We start from the raw sequence: 19316 nt of genomic DNA, 5'->3' as shown, positions 1-19316 counted from the left end.
ATTTTCACTTATCCAAACTTATTTTGGAGGCAACCTGACCTAGTTCTTTCAGGTCCTAATGTTGGTGCCAACATCGGACCTCAGGCGATGTTCTCAGGTTCTGCTCCTTTTTCTGACTTTTCTAACTTTTCTGATTATATCACTTGATCAGAACTTATGATGAAACGGCGAGTGGGTCATCATTATTGAAGCACAACACTAACTCAATCTTGTTTCCTTTTGATTGCTGATCAGGAACTTTCAATGCCGCGAGATATTCCGCAGCACAGCCTCAGGGTATACCGGCCATCGCCATATCCGTTTATGGTGATAAAAACCGACATGGATACAATGAACTCGTACCTTCAGATCCAAGTTTCATATACGCAAAAGTTGTGGTTCGATTAGTTGACGCTTTAACATTAGGTGATAAGAAATCGCCGTATCTACCACCTGATTTTCTTCTCAACGTCAATATTCAAAAAGCAGGTCCCAAAGAAAATTGTCAAAAACCAGAAGATTATAAATTTGTTTTAACTTCACAATATGGTCATAGTAATTTAAAATTTTGGAAGAATCATCAAGATATTGAAAGATGTGGTACTTCAGTTCTTCCAAGTGAACATGAAATTATGGATCGTGATGAAGGTTGTTGGGCTAGTGTTACTGTAAGACTTGCAAAAGATGATGCTAGAGCAAATGAAAAGGAACAAGATATGGTAGTTAACCTCTTGGGTGACTTGTTGACTTGTCCTTGATCTTAACTTTTTGATGACTCTCCTCCTGACCTACTCTCGTCGACTTGTATTCACATCTAACCTTAGTCTGTCATTACTACTTGACTTGTATCCACTTCTAACCCTCAGTCCTTCATTTCATGGTTCTTTATATATATTTATTGAGATGCTTGATTCTCTTGTTAGTCAAAAGAAGACTTGTAGTCTCATGTGCGTGTGAAAAATACTTTGTCATTCATTCATAAGTCTTAAATCTACTCAGTGACACTGACATTGCGAGCTGCGTTTTGTGTTTAAAACACAAATGCCATTGCAGCAAAATCCAAAATGAGTAGAGTCGACATTGACAAGAGAGACTGAGGCTGATGGGACAATGGTCAGTGGGTTACCACACATCACCCACAGCTCCACAGACAACCTGTGATCAAATACAACCTTTCAATTACACAAATAAGATGCCTAACCGAAAGATAGAGGGATTCTAATGACTTCCTATTGTACATGAGAATCGAGGTTTTGCAAAGGACATAAAACAACAAAAACACAACAAAAAAGAAAGCAAAACTCAAAGAAAGCAAAAAATGTTCCAATGATATTCAAGTCAAGTCGAATGGGTAATGTCACTAATTCCATTTCTGTTGAGCATATAGTCCAAACATCTGGTTTCCCAAGATATCTACATAAGGTAGCAGATCCGCTTTGGTGTAGGTCTTGGTCGATTGCACTTTATTCAAAGCCTTTAATGCAAATGAAGAAATAAAACTGTGACATAGGAGATCAAGATTAGTATGCAAGGTGCAAGAAGTTTATAGAGAATGACGAACTCATAAAATACAACATCTACTTCTTCTGCGTCAGGTGGAAGAGGTGTTCCAACGTATTCAGGTGGATCATAGACCGGTAAAGGAATATGTGGAGTATCATCACCCACTCCAGGACAGGAATCTTTTGTTACATAGCCATATGATTCAGGTGTAACACTGCTACGCGCATTCTTCCTTATGATCGGACCAAAGTAAGTTTGAGCGCTAGGTTGATTTCGTAGATATGACATGTATATCTCTTCGACATTCTGACCTGTATGATAGTCTTGATTTCTATCATTTTCATCTGGTGCCATAAGACTTCGACGACGCCGAGTGCTTCCAATCCCACCTGTAAGAGTCATGTCGTACAGTAAATTTCAGATGAGCTCTTCAGCTTCAACAGGAAATCCAAGACTGACCAGTATTCAAGGCATCAATGAATTGAGCTGCAACATCCCGAGGTACGTTGGGTGCATAAACAAATGCATTCTTGAACGGCATAGTGATGAGCTCATCATTGACCGTAAAATCTCCCTTGAAAATATCAAAACGTATCGATCCAGAGTTGAGTGCAATCAGAGGAGGATGAGGCCGTTCGAGACTTCGAACCACAGATCGGAGTACTCCTTCAGGTCCTGTGAGCAGGTAAGTCATCGAGTTATTGGCAGTGATGGGGACTCGATAGTTAAAGTAAGACCTGCACATCTCAGTGGTCAGCAATCTTGAAAAGTATCACGAACATATACACTAACTGGTCAAGCTTACTGAGGAGCTGTGCCAAATTTGTAGGTGATGTTAAACTTATTAGCCGTTTCACTGATGGCATGAGTGGTGTTGATCCCAGCCTCGGTGTCGAAGCCCGACCCAGCATGGAAGGCATAGGTCACTCTATTCTGATCGAGGTAGCGTCTTGAAAAGCTCACATCCCCGGTTCGATTTAAACCCTGAACACCTAAAACCATGTATAAGTCACATTTGAAATGATAGATCAGACCACTCAAGCTTACTCATCCATCCGATGGTCTCCATATATCTTCCACTTGAAATAGACATAGAATGACTATCAAGTTGTCGACAGTCACGAATATGGTACTATTGTGACATACAAAGTTAAATCAGAGATGTTCCTCTATTGGGAGAAAGATGCTTACATGTCCACCTAGAATCATAATCGGGACTTTGGGATGTAATTTTCGGATCACCTCGAGTACCACCTTCCAATCGTCATCTGCCGCACCCTACCGAAAAACAATTACAATGCAGAAATTACAATTCAGAGGGGATATTTGATTTGAGGGAAGCAGAAGTTCAAAATGTACCATATGACCAGTAAGAATGAACACATCAGGTCTTTCGCGTATAGCCTCAAGGAACCACGCCTCTTTCACTAACTAGAGGGGAATATAGATATAAGTCTTCCTCGTATGATTTTAAAATATCCAATGAAAAGGATCACCTCAGTAGGTGGCTGAACCACGGTGCCATTGGCATTGGCAGTGAAATGAAAAGTAATACCAAATGCAGTCACAGTCCTGCCTTGAGTTGTCTTGAATTTACGATACCGGGATCCAATGGGGACAGATGTACCTGAGGTAGTGATGTTGACATTGGAGGTGAGATAGGAACCATTCCATCTAGATGCGAGGACCAAACTTAGTTTTCATTGAACTAGATATAGTGATGATGCTAGAGCTTATGTAGTTTGATTGAGGTTTCCGAAACTCACACAGGAGCAAAATTATCATGCATGTCTTGAGCAATCGGAAGGTCGTACAATTCATGATTTCCTATTGAAAATCAAGTCAGTTGGATTTTGAGAAGGCTTGTTTGGAATTTTCAAACTGTCTCCACTACTCACCGATAGTCAAGATGTCGTAAGGTACACGAGCAAAGTATTTGTTGGAAGTAGAACCTCGAGGGGTACCAATATGTACCAATGGCTCCGCATCACTCAATCCGTTTCCATCATGAAGATCACCCTGCAGATTCGAGAATTGGTGAGCTGGATGTCAATTTTTCCTAAATGGACACTGCAAAGTTCAGGGCTACACACTGTATCGATAACCAACAGGTCGACTCCCTTTTCTGCCGCCTTCTCCTTCATTCGGTACACAAATGATTGAAAATCGCCCTATGTAATGGATGTCCAGTATCAATATTTTGAGCTCTGCCATATTCTCCAATGACATTGATCTCACAAAATCTCCACTATAGTTTGGTTCAGGTTCTTGTGAATGGAGATGTCCCTACGAAACCCCGAAGAAACATCTTGAGCGATTGAATATGAGGGCGAGTGATAAATTGATGGTATTGCTAACCATGAGCCAACCCTGAACAAAAATATTGAACCATCCGGTGCAGAATGAAGTCAGTTATCGTGAACTAAACCTGAGACCGACTCCTACTTTGTAAAGATCACAATGCAAGTCTTACATGAGTGTCCGTTGTGTGAATGATGTTGAGGTCACCCCATTGAAGCTCTCGATATGGACGTCCCGTCGGATCGGATGCTGATGGCTGATGACGCTTGACATGATCCCCGCATGCATGTGTCAAAGCGAACAGCCAAACCAAAATCTCGCATGTATCAAGAAATCGCTTTATCATGTTCCTGAGCCGGATTAAAGAGATTCAAAGTAGGGATATGTTGATTGTTTGGGTCGACACTTGAGAGGGACCTGGTCACCTGATGTATGTTTGACGAGTTTGACGCCGATTGACCTTCCAATGGGAATTCGGACCACAGTTTGAAGGAAGAAATGAATGAAGTAGGTCGATGAGAAGGAATGTTGAATCTGCAAACATCCTGTTGACTGTTTCTCGCACTCTCAACGGTCATCTGCTCATCTCGAAACCTGTATTTAGGGGTTCTCAACTTAACTAAGTCACCCCTAGAGAAGCGCTCAGCAGGGAAAGTCTTGCCAAAATGGTGAATTCCCGGCAAGACATTTACAAGGACAAGTGATTGGAATTTGAGTGGGATACTAAAATTACAAGCTCAACCCTAAAGTTCTCGAGAGCTGACGGTATGAGCATGAGATACATGGACATCTTGCAAGAGCTAATGAAAGAAACAAAATAAAAAATCACAACAGCAAAGATGGAGAAGAGATAAAATTAGCGAATAGTAGTCTGTGAGCCACCCATCTGTTCTCGTATTCTATCAATCATCGCATCGGCAGCGCTGATCACGAAGAATGAACAAAGATTGGAAAGGATGAGATTGTCAGTTATTTAACTTATCTGGTACGTGAGACAGATGACTGACTTTTCAGCCCCAACACTTAATTGCGAGGTGGGATCTTTTTTCAAGTGTTTTACTTCACCCAAAGCGCCTAGAAAAAAGAGTCGTGAACAGTCCCCACCAGATGGCTGCCGCTGAATAAAGAAAATCCAAAATTGGGATTCATTCATAATTTTCAGTTCGATAATCATAGATAGAAATGGAGAAATTTACTCACAAAAAGAAAGGTGAGAGTTGACACTGATTGAAATCTAGAAACTCGTGTAGAATATTCCACCGCTCCATCCGCCTCACACAGCTCCCATTCCTGATCAGGTTTACGATCATCTACATCTTCAAATCCGATACCATTCACATTAGCCCAGACACGACAAAGTCTAGGAGCCTCTTCTCCACGTCCAATTCCAACCAAAAGGGTACGGATGCGAACCAATTCACTGAAGACAAGATGGATGAGTAACTCTGGTTCAGAGTCATCCAATGAATAAAGGGATTCGTCGGTGGAAATCGTATTACGAGTATCATGAGGTCGAACGATAAGTGGGAGACCGAGTGGAGGTTGTTGAGTATTTAGTGCATAAGAACGTTGTAGATCGATGTATGGGTATAATGACACGCTACTCGAAGTACCCGCTGCCCGTGCCAAAAGATGATCTGAAGTTGAAGGGTCAAGTCCGTCGAAATCTGCGCCTGTGAGGTCTGTTTCCTACAAATGAAGCGCAAGACGGTTAACATGAAGCGTAAGCAGAAGTTTTCTGACTCTGAACTCACGCAGGTGTTGGGAGCCATTCTCGTATCAAAATTTAGGAGAGATGGCCTGGGATCGAAATCAGGGTTCAAGGTCACATTCATGGTACAACTCATACTCGACAGCCGGGCGGATTGCTCGGATTATCGGATCGGGCTCGCAGCCTTTGAAAGTTTTGTTCGTCCTCACAATGAGGGCCAGCAGCAGACATCAGCTTCAAGCTAATCATTTCCCAGCACTTTTTCAATTCACGTGAGTTATATTTCAGACTGCGATTCTGCGTTCTACGGCATGGATGGTGGGCACCCTATGTCACGGCAGACAACCTACAGAAATGGCTTCCCCACTTTGACTCTCACAGTGGAAGATCCTGGAGAATGTATCTCATTCCTTGATTTTCAGCCAAAGGAAAGTCACTCGAAAGCAATTATATACTTATGGTCCTCAAACCTGTGCAAGATCCGTGCAAGACCGACGTGCAAGATCCGTGCAAGATCGGTGCAAGATTTCTTGCACCAATCTTGCATAATTATTTTTTTCACAACCCCACTACGAATTGCCCAATCTTGCCCTTCATGCCACGCCTCTCGTCCCGCAAAAAAGTCATTCGAGCATTCAAGCGACTCGCCAATCAAGGCAACGATTTTAGTCCTCACAGTCTGGTCCTAACTGCAAGGCGAAAGGTTTCCAGTCGCTCAAATTCCAGTATCTCCAACTTCTGCCAGCTACTACAGCTCCCACGCATTCAAGCGGCGTTCAATCTCGAGCCTCATGTGTGTGTGGCCCTGTGGATGATATTTCGAAAACGATCGAAGTCTTTGCTCAATTCTTCAACAAGCCGATCAGACCCGCTGGCTCCATTCAATAATCCAGCCTTATGGTCACTTGCGATCGATATGGTCCAGCGCAAGCGATACTTTGAATCAAGGCGCCGTGGACCTCAAGAATTTCACACGATGTTCAATAGAATCTGGGCCTCAAGCGATGTGACCTTTTTGAACCTGGTATGTTTGTTCATTTCGATATGATGTGCTCTAGGTGTTTGTTTAACTCACCAGCTTACAACACTAGGCTCGAATGGACCGTTCCAGCTACTTGACTTTGCTTAACGAAATTGCAACGTGTGATGTATTTGAGAATCAATCAACATGTCCGCAGAGCCCAATTGAGCTTCAACTCCTGGTCACTCTGGCGAATCTTGGACTTTCGGGAAATGGAGGTGGTATTGGTGTTCTTGCTCATCTATTTGGTATTTCACGTGAGCTTCTACATATAATGATGGGTTTTCAGCTATTCATTTGTTTACTTACAGTTACTTGGTGGTTTCAGAAGGCAGCGTTGAAAATTTCACGTGGAGATGTATCGTTGCAATCGTTCGGATGGAAAAGAAGTATTTGTCTTGGCCTACACCTGAGGAGCGTGTTAAAATTCGATCTTCTGTGGGCGCAAACACTCCTTTCAAAGGTTGTGTTGGTTTTGTGGATGGTACATTGATACCTCTTGCATTTGGTCCTCCAAAGTGCAAAGAGGACTATTGGACACGGAAATATATGTATGCAGTCAACTCAATGCTTGTATGCAATCATGATCGTAGGATCACGTTTGCTCGCCATGGTTGGTGTGGTAGTGTTCATGACCAGCGAGTCATGCGTACTTCCTCGGTAAGTTCAATATCTTTTCAAGCTTTTGTACGGCTTTGTTTTATTTCACTGACCAGTCATATTTCCAGATCTGGTCAGACCCGATGGACTTTTTTTCCGAAGGAGAATATCTCCTGGCTGATTCAGGTTACAGCACCAACTCGTTCATTATCCCGGCTTTCAAACGAGTGGGAGGTATTCCTCTGACACACGAGAAGATGGCTTTTAACAAAATTTTGAGTGAATTACGTGTAGCAATTGAACACTGTAATGGTATGCTTAAGTCTCGATGGCAGTCTTTGAAAGACTTACGATTGCTCTTAAAGGACGAGCAATGTGTAAAGCGCCTGAATGCTTGGATATCAGCATGTTGTATCCTGCACAACTTCTTATTGGATCACAAAGAACAAAGCACCTTCAAGTATAATATAGGATCTCCTGTGGATCCTGAAGACCCTTTCATCTTGGATGAAATACATCTAGATGATGACAAAGAAACTCGCATGCGTGTATTTCGTATCTTTTGTGAATCTTTATAGTTTTTTCCATTTCATCCTACCTTGTTTGTAAAGTTCTCAAAAAGAATATGTCTCAGCAAGATGCTTTCAAATCAAATAAAAACCTTTTTGCAATTTAATGACTCTTGACCAACTTAAATTGGTATAAGTGAATCTGTTACTTTAAGAGTTGTCAATTTTGATCGATTAACACATTTAAATGATATGGAATGCAATTTAAAGACTCTTGAGTAACTTAAATTGATATAAGTGAATCTGTTCATTTATGAATTGATCAATTTTGATCGATTCACACATATCATCGATATGAATTCTCATCGTTTATGTGATCAATTTCGATCGATTAACACATTTCATCAATATGAATTCTCATCGTTTAACACGGACCATAATCAAAACCAAAGGAATATATTTCTCAAGAGTATAGTTATTAATGACCACATCAAGTCGATTCAAAATCATGATAACCATTTTGTGAGATTTTCAAACACTTCACAACGAGTTGATTCAAGAGAAACGAACACTAATTGAAGAAAGAAAGAGATTTTAAACTAAATAAGTTACATTCATAAGTAACTGAGTGTAAGTCACACCGAACTAAATATCAATTGTTTTCTTGAGAATGATTGTCAAGTCCCCCTATCAGAGCAAACGAACTGGTCAGGAGTGTCCATAATGGATTGGAAACACCAATCTGAGACAAGATGGTGGATCACTTACTTCGTATCTGGTCTTCGTCCTCTTGTATTAAGGTTTTGGCTTCTTCAAGTGAAAAACCCAATGCCTTATACTTAGCCAACATTGACAACTTGCGGTCACTCCTCGCTGTGATGAGATCTTCACGGCTGCGAGCCAACTGAGATCTTACAAGATCCACCTGAAGTCTTTCTTGCTCGAGTTTAAGTTGAGCACGTTGGGCACGATCGGATTCTTGTAAACCATCATCACCTCCTGAAAGGTGACGAGAAACTGCCTCAGCCAGTCTAGCCTGCGTTTTGAGCTCTTCTTGTCGTGCATCCTGCTCTGCCTTCATGTACTTTTCCTCAAACATCAATCGATCCTTCTCAAGCTTGTTCCTCTCTAATTTTTCTTCGCGTGAGGGTAGTTGAGACACTAAGAGATTGTGTACATCGGAAGCCGAGGTTGAGGTGGACCTAGAACCTAGTTTGTTATCGACGTGAAGTGATCTTGGACGCTTGATAGGTCTTCCCCGTGTGTTTCGACCACTTACATTATTGTTGAAGTTGTTTGGAGAAGGTGATAATTGTTGGGATTGGGAAGTTGAACCATAATCCGGACCGTTCGACAGTTCAGTGAAATCTAAGTTTGGGGGTAGCTCTAAATCATTATCGAAAGGACTTTCACATCGAGTTCTTTTGGTTTCTTGGCTTTCTTGTAATGATGATATGTTGCTGATTGGAGAGTGGTTGCGTGCGCGATTTGAAGAGGGAAGAATGTCCTCTTCATCTAAAACATCCCCACTTTCGCGTACAGACTGGGGTATGATATTAGTGCGTGTGGACATAAACGGTTGGAGATCGTAGTAGTGTGGGCTGTATCGGAACAAAAGCTCTGTTGAGATGAGAAAACATCAGCATGCAACCATTCCAAGTCTGCTTGGACAAGATGACTCAGTACATACGGTCAAACTTGGATTTGGTTGAATTCACCAGTACCTGCCACTCATCACTATCAGATTCGTAGCCGTTCCTAGTTTTCTCATTACGTGCTTGTTCTTTGAGATCATCCAAAATACCTTCACCAGTCCGGTTGCGAAAGTCTTCAGCCTTGGTAAAGCCTGTTTCGAGGGTTCGGATCTACATAGAATCAAGTTAGTCAAATTATTTCAAACGGAGCGGTTCTGATCCACTGACCTGTGTCTCAACACCTTTCCCATCTTGGCCGGGTAAACCTTGTTCAGCCAAATACTCAGCCATTTTTTCACCAAGATCCTTCTTGCTGTAGATTGTTCGTGTGTCCATGTCCATCTCTCCCTTCCACCAATCATATCGTGTCCCTGTTGTGGTTGCTGTTCCCAACCATTCAATTATCAGAACAATCCTACTTTTCCCCTCAGAATTGAGCTCCGCTTTCCATGAGATGTTTTTTTTCTGATCAGTTGATTCTTTCGGCAAAGGTGTTTCTTTTTTTGCTGTATCTGAAGTCTTCCTTCTTGTATATTTACGTTTCTTCTTTTTTGGTTTGTCAGGACTTGGTTGTTTTTGAGTCACAGAATTTGAAGGAAGTGTTGATTCGTCATGCATAGTATTTGATGGTGAGTTATTATTTGGAATCTGTTGGGTGAGACTGTTAGATCGGGATAAGCAGTAGGTAGGTGTGTTCATCAAAGGAGGGATGATTGCAACCTGAAGTGGTTGGCCAGTGATTGCACTTGGACTTTGAACCCAGTTGGCCGAAGATACGATTGGTAAGGGGGATGTCGTGATAGTTGAATTGGCAATGTGCGGGGAAATTACTTGAAGGTTTGGATCAAGATGTATCGGACTTAAATAGGATTGAGCTTGATGTGTGGGAGGTAATTGAGCCATCACTGTAATCATCCATCTGCTTCTCTGCAGGGAAAGCAAGTGGTTGGGCTCAAGGATGGGAAGCCCTTGTGATAACGGGGCTTTTAAATTAATTTGACATATGTAACTCTTAAGTCTGCAAGTTTGGTGCAAATTCTGTGCAAGATGTCAAAAGAACTTGCACAGAACTTGTACAAAACTTGCACAAATTTCTGCACAGGTTTGAGGACCATAACTATTGCTTCTCCCTCACATTTTTCAATGCTGGTATGAAGCTTTGCTTGATATAAATCCAAATCATCATAAGCTGTGCTACTGGCTGTGGTTGGTTTCAGATGGGTTCATTTGCATTCATTCATCTCTCGAAGCTCTCACACGGATCAATGATACCCTTTATTACAAGCTTCAAAGGGGCAAGAATCACGCTGCCGCATAGCCATCTGATTGAGACCTCAAAACGAACGCTTTGGTGGTACCAAGCTGCAACATAGCCCGAGTTTAAAAGGGCGAATAAGTCACGATGGTAACCGGGGTCACAAGTGTTGTGGTATGATCCCAGATCTTCATACTCTTTATGTAGGGGCCTGCTCTGGATGACACAGGCTGCACTCTTCTTTACTAAAAAGCTCAATCAATCTTGATCAACTTGGAAGAACATCACTTTATACACCTCTTTTTCTGCCAAAAAAGAATACCTGTGCTTCACCAGAACCCTTTTGATATTTATATAGTAAAGAGTATAAGCTTGACCAAAACTTATTCTATCTCTCAAGTTCTTCAGCTCATCACTTTCAACTTACAACTCAGTCAAAAACATGGCCAATCCTATCTCTTTTGTAGTACTAACAAGTTTGAAATGTGTTGGTTTTTATTGAAATACTTGAAATCAAGAATATCTCATCTTGTTTTTCATGTTGGATTCTAACTATAGACAAGCTAACAAAAAAATGAAAAAATCAAGTTTGATTTCATCTATTGTGGTATCCTGATAAGGGGGAAACCTTGCTGGGTTCTCCTTTATTCTTAGTGCCAATAAATCTTACATGAAGAACAATTGATAGAAAAACAATTGAACAAAATCATATTTGCTGTGTAATCTCCATAACACTCACAATGTTGTGTCTACATGATTCAAATTGTTATGTGAGTTGAAAAACCAAGCAATCTTGGCAAAACTTATGTTTTATCTTTACCTTGTTGTTGACTGCTCTTGTCAATTTTAATCAAAAGAGATATTTTTGATTATAAGGGGTTGTATTCAAGGTGATACTACAATACTCTTGCTATAGCACAGTATAGTTTAGTATAGTTTAGTCAAGTACGTACTATACTATACTATACTATACTGTCTTTTCAAAGTATAGTCAAACTATACCCGGTATAGTGCCACTGCTATACTGGTATAGTGTAGTATAGTGGCAGTGTTGGTAAGGACCTTGAGCTCTTCAGAGTAGATGGCTCTGCAGGTTTTAGTTGATACACATGGCTTTAGTTTTTGTTTGATGGGCTTTGGCTTCAAAGAATCACATGTTGAGGTTGCAGGTGCTGTTTTGGCTGCATCAATCTTTTGCTCCTTTGAATTTGTGTAAGTTTGACAAATGACTTCAGATCATGTGTGGGATTCTGCAAGTTGGATGATTGTGTCAAACTGATCAGGGGTGAGTTATGAGGGTGCAGAATGTTTGAGAGACAGCAGGTTGTTGATCAAACATTTCTCATCAATGATGTTCCCACCATCATCAATCCATTGTTCATATTGTATTGACAACGCTTCTCCTGAATTTTTACACACCTCAATTTATTTGATTTTCTTTTCAGTAGTGTCCTCAAGATGTGCCAGACCAGGACCCTGGAATATCCCTACAGAGGTTACTGCGCAAAAAAACATATTTTAGTGATTTTCCTTGAGGCAAGGTGGTGACAGTGGTGACAGTAACAAAGCTCAACAGTAGCTAACAGTAGTCAAAGCTTTCAAAGTATGTACTGCAGAAGTTCTCTATTTGAAAAGATTTTTGAAGTTGTACAATTTTAGCCTATGGATTGGAGCAGTGGAAAAACATTCCAGGGAGCAAATTACATTGGTACACCCTTTGGGATAGGGCTCAACCACTTGGAAAAGCCCACATTGAACATGCCTTTGTTAAGAAATTTTCTGTTGCAGCTTCAACTTCCATACACCAAGGTACTGTATTTTTGGTTCCTATGTCTGTATTACATTATGTTCCAATAGGTTTTCTGTTGGTCCCCCTCAAGCAATCTTGGCGCTTGTCTTGCTTCAACTTTCTTTGATTGTTTTTCTCACTCATATCTATCCATATTCATCCTCAAAAATGGTTAAAAGAAGTATTGTTCCTATTGATGCCCCAAAGTTTATCAGAGCATTTGAATCCCAGTTAAAAGCACTCAAACACAAGACTTAGAAAACTAATAGAGATAAGTAGTCTTCAAAGAATCTACTTTCTTCTTTCTCAATGATTGTGTTTCTGGTTTTTGTGATACACTATCTATCAATTCCTCTTGATGTTTTTCGGTCAAAGAGCCCTTTCACCAAACCAAAAGAGAGGCCCAGAGGGCCTTTTTGATCCCTCTCCATTGTATCTTCCAAACAATATCATATGCCTGGCAAAGAAATGGGTACAGCAAACAAGCTTGGATTCTGAAATGTTGGTGAAAATTCACCTTGAAAAGATTGGATTTTTGCTAAGTGCCCTCTTTTGGGACATTCTGGGGTCCTTCCAGACCACATTCAAGCTCCTCCACCTTTTACTGTGCAGAGCCAATGTTGGGTGGCCAAAGAGAAGTAGACTCAGTGGAGTTGGCAGCATACAGGATGTTTTCAATTTGAGTCACATGAGTGAGCTTGTCTGGTGTGTAAGAAAGTTTGCTCACACCAAACATTTTGTGGAATTTGAACTGTTTGACCAGAGCTTGTGATTTGTATTATTTCAGGATGCTTTTGAAAATATAGTCTGGGGTTGATTCAGGTTGATGTTAGTAGAGTTCTTGACAAATTCAATAGAAGACCCACATATCGATTACCGGGGTTTCTAAAAAAAGGCTATGGCTTGGGAGCTTAAGGGGAGTATGCACTTAACTCCAGAATTTGGCTGGTGCTCATGTTGTGGACACTCTCTCTTATTGAGGGGCACTGTCACACCTAGGTGCGGACAACTGACTTCTTGATGGGTGTGCACCTAGTGCAAAAAATAGCTAAACAACTTGTCCTCACCATCAGAAACACTCAGCATGGTTCCACAATGCAGCCAGGCATTTGAACTCCTCAAGCTCTTCAATTCTGAAAAATCAACTGATATGAGTTTCAAGATGTTGGTCATTGTGAATTTCAATTTTGCATTTGGGAGCAGGTTGTCTGGCATTTGGCATTTATCTTTTTTTTTATCTGAGCACAAGTGATGGTTTGACTTGCAATATCATCTTTGAGTGAGTTTGAGTTGTTTAAATGTGAGACCTACTCTTGGTCAATTGCTGACATAAATTCTGGGATACAAATTAGAAACCCAGAACTTGTTCAAGTTTTCCAACTTGGACTTGTTGGCTGTACTTGCCTGTTTGCCTGGTTTCCCAGTTTCTCAACTTCAGCCAAAAAGTGTGAGTTGGGAAACTTGGACAAGTACATTCACAATGAGGCAGCATCTCTAGTAGCCTTGATCTTGTGAGTGTACGACTATGCCGTACAAATACACCTATGGTGTACTTTCTTTATCAAGAATAGGCAGCTGTTATAGGACAGCCCTAACCTCTGATATTGCATAAGTGTGACTGTTGGAAATATGTGTATGCCATACAATCAAGTATGGTGTGCGTGGGGTAGGGGGTTTATTCACCGTCACTTCTAACAGCATCCAGAAAGGGAAGGTACATGACTCTCCGCAGGGAACCTGAGGATGCCGGAACATGCCTGTGAAGGTAAGGGGAATAAAACTCTGACACACAAAAACAACAAACAAAACCCCAGGAGAGAACACAAGGGGGAGTGATACACCCTGAGTGTTCAACCTCCTGGAGTGTGTGACACACAAAGAAATATGTAGGGAGGGTGGGAGGACCAAAAAAGACAAGATCAGGAAGCTAGAGAAACAGCAAGGGGGTCGATGAGATTTGATCCTAACCAGAATCAAAGTTGGAAACAAAAAAATTGAGATGGGGGAAAGAGGATCTCAGGGAGCTGTCTCCTATATCTCTGAAGGCATCCAGGCCTCAGCCAAGGATCATCAGCACATGCTCATCCTCCTGGCACTGATGGCTGCTTATCCAATCCTTTGGTTACTTAAGCAGCCAATGTCCATGTGGTGAGATAAGCTGAGGTCTGGGATGTTGATGACACACTACACAAGTGCGGGCATGGACAGGAGTAACCTCCCTTGTGCCTTGTACGGGTACTAGTTATTCTGGGTTATTACTTTGTATCCCATAAATAGACATGGAGGGACTTTTGACCCCCGGCATGAGGTACCAGCTCATGCAGCTGGATGGCACACAAATAGACCCAGTTTGTGGTTTGTATGCTGGTAAGGTATGGTGCATCTGAAGTTTACTTGGCTTTCTGTCCATACATGACTTGCAGTGAGTAGATTGTGCAAGTTGGCAAGCTTGCACAAGATTGTGCATGGCCAACATCAAGAGTCCTGTTCAGCCAAACAAACATGTGTGTATCAGGCAGGAAATTTCCAGAAGTGTTTCCCCAGAACACCAGAAGTTTTTTTTTTTGGGTGTGTTCTGAATTTGTAGTATTCTGAAGCTTAGAATAACCAACACTGTATGTTTTCCAGAAGAGCAGGAGGCTTTGGGTGTTCTGGAAAAAGATGACTGGAAATTTCTAGAACAAAAACTTTGTAGACCCTAATTGATGATGATAGATTGTAGCATTATAGTGACCTGGTGTATCTTAATCTATAGTTCAGACTAGATTTATCTCTAGATTGAGGTAAACTGATGTCTTATAAACGATTATCTCATGTTAGAGCTCTTCTGGAATAGAAACAAATGCCATCTGATTTTTTAATATCAACCAAAGAAGAACTTGAATGATTTTAAATGATGTTGATTGGTTAATTTGGTTTGCTTTCCAATGAAAATTTAACACTCTCCAAATGTCTTCTCATCTCGTCTCAATCAAACACGAGTTTTGAGATTTAAAGATTTATGAATTTGAAGAAGATTGGTCATTTTGGGATAAAAGAATGAGGATCATTTCACATATCAGTCTTTTGGGTCATATCTGATTTTCTCCTTGTTAACAGATCTGAGAGTCACTTCAATTGATCAAGGATCTCATCATTCTGAATACTGCAAACACTTTTGGATGTTAACAATAATCATCCAACATATCATCCTTCAGATTATCAAGCCGAATTATATCTGAATGAACAGAGGCAGCAGGGAAGAGTGATAAGAAGATCCTAATGATGATTGAAATTATGGTGAATCTTCCTTGGGTTTTTGAATGTATGAATGAGGTTTTACTGAAGTGAAGAAGAAGATGAATTGGTGAATAAATCAATTTGAAAGGATCGAAGTGTGTGTTTCTGTTACATACAACCGAAGTTGAACCAGATCTTCTTCCTCCTCCGTTCCTTTATCTCGGTTTCTGCTAGATTTCCTTTTTTTTTCTTTGTCAATCGAATCGAATCGAATGAAAAGTTTTCAAGGGGAATCGAAAGAGTTGGTTACAAGTTGGGTGACTGGTCAACCGATTTCTTTATTTTGACTTATACCATCATCGCTTTTATCACCAATCAACAGACTTTAATGGTTAGAAATCGATCAAAGTTTGATTTCATTTTTGATCATAAAGGATTGATTGATGGAACAACGGTAGGTAGGTTATCACTCTTCAATAAATACCTTTGATTGATCATAGTCTTGGATCGATAACCCACCCATCTCATCTCATCTCATCTCATCTCATCGTATAGAGTCAAATAAATCAAATCATCACTAATCTACCTTTCTACTTACTTAAATAACAACATTCTGCTTAAAAGTTTGGATTCACTACCACTTCACTCGACTAATTTCATCTCAACCAAACCTATAACAAATCAACCACCATCAACTAATCTGATTTAATCAAATCCTGTACCTTTTTTTCTCTTCCCTTTACCCCAATCAATTCTACCTTACAATCATTCGCATTTCAACACACTACATACTCACTCAATTAATCTTCTCATCCTCACTTTTGGATCGCATTGGCTTCTTCATCAAAAAAAGACTTTCATACCAAACAAACACTTTATAACTCATTCACATCCAAATCTATCATCTAAATCTTCATCTTTTCAAACTTAGCACCACTACCAAAGCTTTGATTGGTTTCGGATTTAAATCTTTAATAACTTTTTCAATCTAAGCTTTACTTTGTTGGTCTTACATATATATATCATCCATTCTCCGTGCTGAATTTCTTTGATTCTTTGTAAGTCACCAACCCATTTCTTCTTTAACCAAACATTATGGATTTGGTTTTCTGATCTTAACTTGATGGATTTTCATTGGTTTCTTTTCTTAGCGACTATTTTGAAAGGTTTTTTTAACAAAGGAACCACTCCCAAATTCGAAATGGAATCAATTCACACTTCTTTATACTCTGATCTTATTCACCAAGGTATGTGTAATTTGTTAATTTGTTTTGTTTTGCTTTGATGATCACATAAATGATTTGATGATTTGATGATTTCGATTCGATAGATACACCTAACCAACAGATTGAGAATCCAAACCAATCGATGGAAGCTGATCCAAATCTTCAAGAAGCTTCTCATCATCATTCCAAGATCTTAACATGGAATCTCAATCCAAGCTCATCATCAAGTGTATTATCGATTGAGACGGGTGATCGAAAGCCCAACCCGAAATCGATTTTAGAGATCATCTCACCTAAATCGACGTCTACTCAATTCGATTCTCAACTAGATCCATTCGAATTCTTTGGACAACAACGAAGTCAATTCATTCAACGTGATTTGATTCAATCCAATTCACATCCTAATCTGATTCAAGAAAATCAATCAGTTGATCAAACCCCAAAGCTCATCCATCATGAATATAATGATGTGGATTTATCATCACCTACTTTAGTGGAAGACTCCATCAAATATCAACTAGATGATTTAACTAAATCCTTTCAAACATCTACTCAACTTTTTCATTCTGATTTACACACACCAATCCAATCATTTAAAAAGTTTAAACCATTAAGATTACATTCAAGACTGATGAACCAATCTTCTAAGGATGCTCAGGAGGACGAAGGGATTCCAAGATCATGTTTAAGTACAAACCAAGCTTCAGATGAACAGATGAAAGAGTTCTTATCACCTTCTTATTCGATTGAAGAAGAGAACCAAAAAGTGAAGATTATAATTTCTCAAGAAATCCAACTTTCATCTAATCTTAATCCGCTGTTGAGTTTCAAAGGAGAACCGATTTCGAATTTGATCAAATCTAATTCATTCACAACACCTTTGATGTCTCGTAAACGAAAACAATCTGATATGATGGATGAAGCCGATGATGATGATCATGTTTCAGGTCGAATTAAGATTTCCAATCATTCCAAAAAACATCAACCAGCGTCTTTCAAAGTCAAGTCGAATGTGAAGGCTTTGATTCCTAGTTTGGCTGAACTTAGGGCTACTATGCCTCCTAGTTCTAGAAGATATTATCAACCTCCTATGACACCTACTAAGCAATCATGATCTTCAAATTCCAAGATTTCATCAAGACTGAAATCATCATTAAGCTTTTTGTGTGTGTGTTTTTTGGTTTGGACATTAGATGTACTTTTATGGGTTTGGTTAATAGTATCTTTTCCCTGATCGTTTTCATTCTTGTGTAACCAGTGTGGATCCTCTTTACATATCATTTTCAATCAATCAAATCTACATATATCTTTTTCTTTTCTTTTTTTTCACAAATCTATCAGTTTGTATGAATCCCTTTTTTTGTTTTCTATTGTAGTATCTTTTTTTTCTATAGTAGTGTCTTTTTTCTCTATAGTCACTTTTTCTCTATAGTAGTGTCTTTTTTCTCTATAGTCACTTTTTCTCTATAGTCACTTTTTTTCTATAGTCACTTTTTTTCTCTATAGTAACTTTTTTCTCTATAGTACTTTTTTTCTCTATAGTAACTCTTTTCTCTATAGTAACTCTTTTCTCTATAGTAACTTTTTTCATACATGTACCTTCCAATTTCTCTTTCAAAAGAACAAAACAAAAAATCATAAAACCATTTTGTTTTTCTCTATAAAATACATGATTAAAATTTCACTTGACTTCATTTTTTTTCAATTTGGTCAAGTTTTTTTTTGACTTAAAATCAAACACGTAGACAATTACACAGTTTTTTTCTTTTTTTTGTAAAGTGAAAACGTAAGGAAACTTTTTAAATCCTTTTACATACGTAATGAAAAAAAACACATATGAACTTTGGATTTGGATATACTTTTTGAGAATAGGAAGTTTACTATGATTTGAGAAATGTTGAATTGGATTTGGGAGTCAAGTTTGTACATTGATTTGTAGAGTGGTGTCAAGTAGCTGTATCTCCTATATATTTAAAACTATAACTCTAGATGGCTATAGGAAAAATCTCGTCAGGTCCAATCTACCTACAGCAAGAGCTTGTGTGGTAAGGTGAGGGGTAAAAATATAAAGTAAGGAATGATTTTCTTGCTATGATTTAGTACCCCTGGGCCTGATGAGTCATGACAAGAGTATATAGGCTTGAGGAGGAAAAAGTCCTCAACTCTGGGATGGAGGGCGGGTTTTTAAAAGGATTTTCTAAAATATCAGAAAGAAAGAAGAGAATGAGAGAGCAACTTTGAGGGACGAGACTTGGTAGAAATATCAACAAGGTTAATTGACAAAAAAAAACCGAGTTTATGAAATCGGGAGTCGGACCGATTGAGTCTTAAAACTTTGAGTTGTAAATCGGAGCCGAGTTTTCGAATCGGACCCGAATTGTGTTTAAACCAAACCATCGGTACAGCGATCACTCTATCCCACCCTCCTTTCTCCCTTGTGACTCTGGTAGACGTTAGGACATAGGGGGTCAAGAGGGGGATACAAAATCCCTGAGCTCTGTGAAGCGCG

The 19316-nt window shown here is 39.7% G+C and overlaps 4 protein-coding genes across 4 annotated transcripts in view; 1 reads left to right on the top strand and 3 right to left on the bottom strand.

The window, feature by feature from the left end:
• The window catches only part of MELLADRAFT_101803 (uncharacterized protein), a gene marked incomplete at both ends in the record, with an annotated part of 1649 nt that extends 912 nt beyond the window's left edge, over nt 1-737 (top strand). The window contains 2 exons of the mRNA XM_007404674.1: nt 152-171; nt 235-737. Of these exons, the coding sequence (XP_007404736.1) occupies nt 152-171; nt 235-737 (523 nt within the window). The remainder of the gene's footprint in view (nt 1-151; nt 172-234) is intronic.
• Nucleotides 738-1339: 602 nt separating this feature from the next.
• On the bottom strand, nt 1340-4129 carry MELLADRAFT_32752 (uncharacterized protein; the record flags this gene model as incomplete). Its single annotated transcript, XM_007404277.1, has 14 exons — nt 1340-1478; nt 1541-1871; nt 1942-2219; nt 2288-2474; nt 2530-2614; nt 2674-2760; nt 2842-2913; nt 2979-3156; nt 3249-3309; nt 3381-3501; nt 3576-3653; nt 3721-3768; nt 3841-3852; nt 3956-4129. The coding sequence occupies 14 exons, from the start codon at nt 4127-4129 to the stop codon at nt 1340-1342; spliced, it is 1851 nt and encodes a 616-aa protein (XP_007404339.1).
• A 710-nt stretch (nt 4130-4839) lies between these two features.
• On the bottom strand, nt 4840-5555 carry MELLADRAFT_59084 (uncharacterized protein; the record flags this gene model as incomplete). Its single annotated transcript, XM_007404276.1, has 3 exons — nt 4840-4857; nt 4984-5472; nt 5538-5555. 3 exons carry the CDS (start codon nt 5553-5555, stop codon nt 4840-4842), a joined length of 525 nt encoding a protein of 174 aa, XP_007404338.1.
• Nucleotides 5556-17834: 12279 nt separating this feature from the next.
• Nucleotides 17835-18788, bottom strand: MELLADRAFT_70641 (uncharacterized protein; the record flags this gene model as incomplete). Its single annotated transcript, XM_007404275.1, has 1 exon — nt 17835-18788. One exon carries the CDS (start codon nt 18086-18088, stop codon nt 17888-17890), a length of 201 nt encoding a protein of 66 aa, XP_007404337.1.
• Nucleotides 18789-19316: the final 528 nt, after the last annotated feature.

The sequence above is a fragment of the Melampsora larici-populina genome (genome assembly GCF_000204055.1).
Source record: "Melampsora larici-populina 98AG31 unplaced genomic scaffold MELLAscaffold_2, whole genome shotgun sequence".
NCBI lineage: Eukaryota > Fungi > Basidiomycota > Pucciniomycetes > Pucciniales > Melampsoraceae > Melampsora > Melampsora laricis-populina.
Note: the sequence above shows the minus strand (reverse complement) of the source record. Positions and strands in the feature narration are given on the sequence as shown.